The sequence below is a fragment of the Penaeus japonicus genome, unplaced genomic scaffold (assembly GCF_977035675.1).
Source record: "Penaeus japonicus unplaced genomic scaffold, GWHDUDI00000001_assembly GWHDUDI00000016, whole genome shotgun sequence".
NCBI classification, from domain to species: domain Eukaryota; kingdom Metazoa; phylum Arthropoda; class Malacostraca; order Decapoda; family Penaeidae; genus Penaeus; species Penaeus japonicus.
In genome coordinates this window covers 15,228,650-15,236,149 of record NW_028234418.1, presented here as the reverse complement: position 1 = coordinate 15,236,149, position 7,500 = coordinate 15,228,650, and the positions used below count along the sequence as shown (strand labels likewise).

Sequence of the window (7,500 nt, the reverse complement as noted above, 5' to 3'; positions counted from 1 at the left end):
ATATATATATATATATATATATATATATAATGATGGTAGCATGGATATTTAGACATATCGGTCTTCCTGTTTTAGGCACTGTTTTTGTGTTATACCTTTCTCTTAAACAAGTGGGAAGAAGGAAACTAGGAACTGAATGTCCATATTTACTGATTGAGTTAAATGTGTATGAAGTATATAAAGTGATTATATGAAGCAATACAATTCGTACACACTTACAAACTATACTACATTCACACACACTAGTGTTCATGGATTGACGTGTTCAGTCAGTTGGTGTATATTTCCACAGAAAGTTCCACCAACAATTCCCACTGTTGTGCTCTCATACATATTGTAATTATTGCCTTGATTGAGAGCAACGATTGTCTGTTTTATTTCTGTCCGCCAGGTATCGGCGATGCCGCGTATGTGCACATTACTGGCTTTTATTTAGCTGAAAATCAATGTGCTTGATATCATTAGTTGATTGTTACAATTGATATAGATATACAAAGAACACGTAAACATTAATATCTAATCACAAAAAGGCTGATTTACACCGATGTTATGCAATGCAAGTACACGAACACTAGTCTGATCACACATAGAAAACAGGGGACATTAAATTATTATTGTTTCTCTCATTTCAAGTATTAAAAAAAAGTACGATCGTATAGGTGTAAACAAAAGGTATCTTGATAATTCACTACATGCATTATGTAATATAACATGAAATAGCATTAACGTGAGGTTGCACTATAACTACAGCACAGAAGTATGAATTAAGTTGCCGATGTTCACTATACCAGGACGTCAAATTCGGTGAACAGTTGAATATCACTTCGAATATTAGCCATTCAATTTTCACGTAGTAAATTATCAGAATCGCCTTTATCTGCAGATGTCAGTTTATATATTTGAAATGAGAACAAGCATGATTATTCAAAACCGATTGTTCATTTGTGTGCGATTTAATTATAAGCTTGTCTTTTGTTTGCTTGCATTACGTAATATTGGTACAAACTGGCATGCTTTGGATTATATGCAAATATGTAAGTGTCCTTTTGTATATCTACAACTTCAAATATATAACTGAATTAGTAGTTTGACTATTTATCACAAATAAAACGATATCAGACAAATTGATTTTCGGCCAATCACAAGCTAGTAATGCAGTTACTACAAAGCTAAAACTGATACTATTCAATGGACAGACTATAAACTATAAAATCACCAGCTAAACAGAAGGTATTTTGGCTAATCACCTCTGCAACACATATGTAAAAGTTAATATTCCTAGGAGACCTATTCCTCCCAGCACATTGAGCTTTACATCAAAGTCTGTATAGCATAAAATGGGTTTTAGATTATCCTCAAAGTTTTTATTGTACAACTTCATTGATTTTGTTACCTTCAATTTGGGCACTACTTTAGATCTGCAAGAGTAACTTCTCAGGAAATGAATTTCTTCAAGTAAAATGTTTACTCAACTCTAGGACTCGTCATGCATGGAAAGCTCTTCATAAATTTTCTTTTGCATTTGTTCTTCATGGAAGTACCTTGGTTGTGGTGACTGAGCATTGGTAGACATTTCTCCGTTCTTTGCCATGACAAGCAAGAGAGGTATCTTAGCTAATTACAGTCAAAATAACCGGGAGAGGTAAGCATAACTTAGATATATAGATAAACAAATCGAAGGGGGCATAATTGCTTGATCTATGATTTATACTTATATAACCCTAGGCAAGTGTAACTGTAACACCTGGACTTTGGAAGCCAATGAAACACTTTATCCCACAAGAGTTGATAAAAAACACCGCCTTGGTATAACTCGGATAACTAGGATAGGTACATATAATTTCAGATAGCCAGATCAGGCAAATATAACCTTGACACCCAAAACAACCGGTACTCACACACTTACGACAGCCTCTGTTACTGTTGACCAGCAGGGTACCAGTGGCAATTGGGGTGCCGTTGAGACAAGTTGAGGTAAAAGGAAAACAGGAGAGAAAGAGCCGAGAAGCGAGAAAAGGTAGGAAGGTTGTGGTTAGATTTGGAACTATGAATGTAGGAATTATGACTGGTAAAGGGAGAGAGCTTGCAGATATGATGAAGAGGAGAAATGTGGATGTACTATGTGTGCAAGAAACACAATGGAAGGGGAGCAAAGCTAGAAACATAGGTAGGAGTTTCAAGCTCTTCTATTATCGGGTGGAGAGCAGGAGGAATGGCGTTGGTGTGGTCATAAAGGAAGACTATGTCAAAAATGTGGTAGAAGTGAAGAGAGTGTCTGATAGAGTAATGAGTGTGAAGTTGTAAATAGAAGGGATAACAATGAACGTCTTAAGTGCGTAGGCACAATAAGTGGGCTGTGAGATAGAAAAGGAGAATTTCTGGGAGAACATAGATGATCTGACCTGGACTTGGCATGGCGACCACGTGACCGATATACATAAGTGATCACATGGTGGCGTGACCATATCTTAGGCATGCACCAACACCCAAAGGGAAACTTCCACTATCACCGACGTGGAAAATTCCCCTGGTTGTTGCCTGGGTGATTGAGGGCTCTTAAAACCACCAGCTATAAAGACGATGGTCTGGCTAGTCGCCTCCGTGACATAGAAAAGGAGTTCTGGGAGAACACAGTAGAACTGATGGATGGTATCCCAAAAGAAGAGTTTTGATTGGATGTGTGTAGGTGGGGGGGGGGGGGGACAGGATTGCAAGAGTGGAGGAATGTGCACACATGAATTATATCCTGTGTAGGAGGTGCAATCTGAAAGAGGTTTGGGATTGTATAGTAGTGGCAGGTGACTGTGCGGCAAGTCAACATCGAATGTAAATAGTGGAAACTGAAGAATAATGAATGCAGAGTGAACTTTGGATAGGAAGAAATCCAAACGGCACAATCAGTGAGGAATTATTATATAACTGGGAAACGACTTGGTGGTGGAATGAAGTTATTTGAACCATATACGACAATAACAAAGCTTCTATTTACTGTAAACGATGACAACAAAAGGTAATCTTAAATGGTATTCAGTAACACATCATCCGGTAAGGTATTGGTCTCTGCAACAGCACAAAAGTCGGGATGCAAGAAGCGGTTACGCAACGGGTGCTTGAGGCGATGTTGCATCCACTCTTCCCGGTGGCTCTCATGGGCTGGACCCCAAGCGGGAGACGGGGACAGGCAGGACTTGATCCGCTAGAGAGAACAAACAAAATTTTAGTTTAAAAATAGACAACTGGAGATATGTACATACTGTACACACCAAACATTGAATAAGATAAGCATGGTTTCAAATATTCTTCGCTTCTCGTTTGTCAGTACACATTCTGTTTATTTTGACAAACGTAGAAAATGGTATGAGACTAAATATCGTCACAACGCAAGATACATAATCAACGCATTTCGATTCGATCAAAAAGACCCTCTATTATTTTCAAATATTCTTAATGCATACACTCACCTGCTTGAACGAGCCAGCAGTTCGGAAGCAAAAATAATAGAGGAAGTAAACTGGGATGAACTGAATAGAGGCAAAGGCGATGACCCAGCCGATGTTCTGAGCCCAGGTCGGGAACGCTTGACCTCGGTATCCGGCGCCAGAGTGATTCACCACAGCGTTGATGAGGAAGGTCTGTTGACAAGACATCTAGTTAAAAGTGTTATAAAAGTAATGTATAACCGAAAATAAGCGTGAAGATGGAGAGATTCCTTCGGAGGATATTCAATAATGAAATGATTTAAAGGAAAAAAAAAAAAATACTGGACACGGTTATCATAATAAGGATAAACTCTAAGTATATGTTCACCCACTGTTACTTAAAGAAATTGAAATAAGGCCAAGAAGCAATAGTTTTAACATACAGACGAGTTCATCCTTGTTTTAATATAGGATCACTTATACCCCCCCCCCCCCCCCCACATTATCAAAGGAACTGCTTGGGCTTGTTGTAACTTTTACACTTACAAAGGGTATACGACAGAGGGTTACCAGTTACTTTTATGCACTTACAAATACCACAAAGGGCGTAACGACCAGCCAAGTGATCCACCACACGTAGCTAACACGGCCTCTCAGCATCAGTTGAAGATCCTGCAATGTTCGACCAACTCCTTCAGAAGAGAAAGAGATCAAGTAAGCGGACAAACGAAATGATCCTGGAATGATAGTGAAGCTAGAATAAAAGTACTATTTAGAATCTTAAAATAGGATATATAAAGCATAATTATGAAAACTAGAGATCATATCTGTAAACCATTTCAATAATCTACTTTCAAAGGATTTAGACGAAATTGGAAATCATGAAATCCACTTCGGAAACATGCTACACAAAATAAATAAGTTACGCTATCTCTAAACTACTGAACGCTATCAACCAAAGAACTCGTACTAACCATAGATGTGGCTAAAAACACATGTCTGACATAAACAATTGATAATGATGGTGAATGAAGCACAATACCAGTCCACCACTGTTATCCAGTACATTCCACCCTGAAAAGCAATACCAAAGCACTTAAAGCACTAGTAGGCGTGCATGCGTAACCCCAAAAGAAAAGCCCTATATTCAAACCCAAATTACTCAGAAAAAAAAATACAAATTTCATAGATCTTGTCTAGCATCCACTTACATTCGTTCCAAAGAAGATTGCTAACAGAAAGGTAAAGAGACACAGGAAGAAAACGACCCAGCTTCTGCAACCACGCAACTTTGGGAATTCATCCAAGAAACAGCTCACCGGAGTCTCAATATGAGCGAACTGAAATAGAAAGTAGGTTGTATGAAATTGAAACACTTTACAAATCAGCATCGTCCAGTGCTGTTTGAAGAACATATACTATACAGATATAATTATTGCTTAAAGGAATGACAGTCTTATGCCCTGAAAGAGTATTCATCGTGAACTTACACAAGTGTCTATACCCAAAAAGAACAGCATTAGGAAGAAGAGGATGGACCAAAATGGAGCAACTGGCATCAAGGATAAAGCCTCAGGATAGATAACAAACACCAGAGACGGACCTGAGGGAAGATTTCCATGATGTTCCATGTTAACCCCATTATTCTAGCTACTGAACCTTATTGACTATCGCCAATTTATAATTACTCATATTTCAATATGTTTGTTAAAATTTGGAAAAATTATGTGTTCATGTTCACGTAATATGATAAACCTTCTCGAATCAATCTTACCGGCATCAACAACCTCTTCCACAGAAACACCAGCTCTCTTGGCCATGAAGCCGAGCACCGAGAACACCACAAACCCCGCAAGGATGGAGGCGCTACAGTTCAAGATGGGGACAATCACTGCATCTCTCGTGCACCGATTGTGGAACTTGTTGTAGGAACTAAAGGAGATGAGTGACCCCCATCCAGGGCCAATGGAATAGAAGATCTGTATGGCTGCTGCTGACCAAACCTGGTTCGAGTGTATAAATAAATAGGAGCAGATGATACGGACAGGGGTGATTCATATACTGTAGATTTTTTGGCCACATATAATATAAACAAAAAATACTTTACACCCGTGTATTCAAGGAGAGTATCTGTGATTTCTTGGAACTTCACTTTAATTATTAAAATCACCTTCATTTCCTTAAGTTTGTTAAATTTGGGATAAATGTAGAAGTAGATTCCATCTGCGGCTCCAGGAAGGGTAACTCCACGTATCAGAAGAATGAACAACATTACTAACGGGAACATTGCTGTGAGCCACACAACCTGCATGGACATAAGACCATTTAGACACCAAGGCATATGTTAACCAAACAGGAGCCAGATTCACCAAAGTATTTGAAGGACCTTAACTCGCTTAAATGATCGTAAGTTCCAAAAGGTCGATTCACAAAAGCAGTTACGATCTCGGAAAATCAAGTTATCGTACCGGAACCTTAAGGGTGCTTCTATGTTCCAATATGAACCATTTGCAATTTTGTGAACTAAGGATAATTTTCTCTAGTTTGCAATTGCCTCTAAATATACTGCGCTGCCAGTGGATGATTTTCCTCATTTCATAATTTAATAAAGTTTATATACATTCCAAATGGGATATGTACTACTGATGGTGATTAAAATACTTATACTTACCGGTAGGAAGTAACTATTATGGGTAATTGTAATTGATATAAACAGACGACTCATAAATTGTATATTAATTGTGGTTGAACTTTGTAGTGCAACGTTTTTTGTGAGCCTGTCCTCAGCGGGAAAACAGATATTTCTTCATCTATAATATTCTCCTTTCTCTTTTAATCATGCTCTTCCATATTTAGTCCCAAAATTCGATTATAATGGTCTCACTGATTGCTCCATAGAAAACAACACTACCATCTGTTACGAGTTGGGTAAATCACTCCTTATAAACTAAGAGCTCTTGTTTGATCAGTTAGCGAATAATGCTTTGCTAGGCGCTGCCAAAATCGTATGAGCCATCTTAGAAAACAGATACTGAGAAAGATCTTAACAAACTGCTAGTGAATCCAGCCCCAGGACTTCTATAGAATAAAAAATCCATATATTTGATGTTGAACATGTAAACCTAGATACTCACTCACAAAGAAAATCAACCTTACCTTCCCCATGACTCTAATCCCCTTGAAGACGCTGAAGAAGAGGAAAGCCATCGTCAGGAAGGTCACGCCAACGACCGGCCATTCGATGCCGCCGAGGTCGTGGATGCCGGATGAGACACGCAGAAGCTTCCGACTGAGGGAGAGAATCGACGGCTTTGAGGAGGTGGGTGGTGGGCGGTTTTGTGAGGCTTACAGTGTGAGTGTTTGTGGGGCTTACAGTAGGCGGGTCATGGAGCATTAGGTGAACTGTGGGTGGGCATCTTCGGTAATGACATCAAAACTTTAACGTTGAGGGTTCCCGTTGATGATGTCACTAATTCCTACTAGAAAGCTTATTGGGAAGCCGTAAGAAGCCATAACTGTAAATTGGAATAACTGTCATATTTTACACAGGCCCTCATGCATATACATACTAGCAAGAGTATGCTTATGAATTCTATTAGTAGGATTTATTTCAATAACACTGAGAATGAAAAACCTTTAAGCCTCGGCTTGGATACATCAATTTATTATTTACAAATTATTATATACTACAATATGAAGACATGACTCTCTCGCAATTCAAAACTTAAGCAAAGTCATGCAAAACTGTTGAATGTTTGGGAATGCTAGAAATAGACCTTGGTCTCAAAATAGTCAACTATCAATCTTATACATCTGGGTTCAAGAGAGAAACCTTTTCCCCCTTAAGAAGCATTTTCTAGCCATGCCATTTTCATGTAGGCCCTAGAAATTTCTGTCTTCGGACGCTTATAATTTCAATTCAAATATAAATTTATGGGAATACAGATGAGGTGTTGAAGTCGATTGAGAGACATTCAAACACATTGTTAACAGAAAGAAAAGTACAGCTATGGTAATACAGCATTAGCAACTAGGACTAGAGATGAGACAGTAGATTTAATAGTAACTAAAGATTTGCATG

General features: G+C 38.5%; 2 protein-coding genes across 2 annotated transcripts in view; one reads left to right on the top strand and one right to left on the bottom strand.

Moving 5' to 3' along the window:
• Positions 1–1,207: 1,207 nt before the first annotated feature.
• Positions 1,208–7,500, bottom strand: part of LOC122253705 (sodium- and chloride-dependent glycine transporter 2) — an 11,824-nt gene continuing 5,531 nt past the window's right edge. The window contains exons 4-12 of the mRNA XM_086545637.1: positions 6,576–6,708; positions 5,590–5,724; positions 5,194–5,422; positions 4,910–5,022; positions 4,631–4,759; positions 4,394–4,493; positions 4,011–4,111; positions 3,462–3,632; positions 1,208–3,196 (exon numbers count right to left, since the gene is read on the bottom strand). Of these exons, the coding sequence (XP_086401763.1) occupies positions 3,017–3,196; positions 3,462–3,632; positions 4,011–4,111; positions 4,394–4,493; positions 4,631–4,759; positions 4,910–5,022; positions 5,194–5,422; positions 5,590–5,724; positions 6,576–6,708 (1,291 nt within the window). The 3' untranslated portion in view covers positions 1,208–3,016. The remainder of the gene's footprint in view (positions 3,197–3,461; positions 3,633–4,010; positions 4,112–4,393; positions 4,494–4,630; positions 4,760–4,909; positions 5,023–5,193; positions 5,423–5,589; positions 5,725–6,575; positions 6,709–7,500) is intronic.
• On the top strand, positions 2,062–2,672 carry LOC122253709 (uncharacterized). Its single transcript, XM_043016983.2, has 2 exons — positions 2,062–2,300; positions 2,570–2,672. Exons 1-2 carry the CDS (start codon positions 2,062–2,064, stop codon positions 2,670–2,672), a joined length of 342 nt encoding a protein of 113 aa, XP_042872917.2.

Excerpts from the sequence above, each read along its gene's own strand:
- LOC122253709 (XM_043016983.2), top strand. The coding sequence starts at position 2,062 with ATGACTGGTAAAGGGAGAGAGCTTGCAGATATGATGAAGAGGAGAAAT. Across the intron at positions 2,301-2,569 it reads AGAGTAATGAGTGTGAAGTT|CTATAAAGACGATGGTCTGG; the intron begins GTAAATAGAAGG and ends TAAAACCACCAG.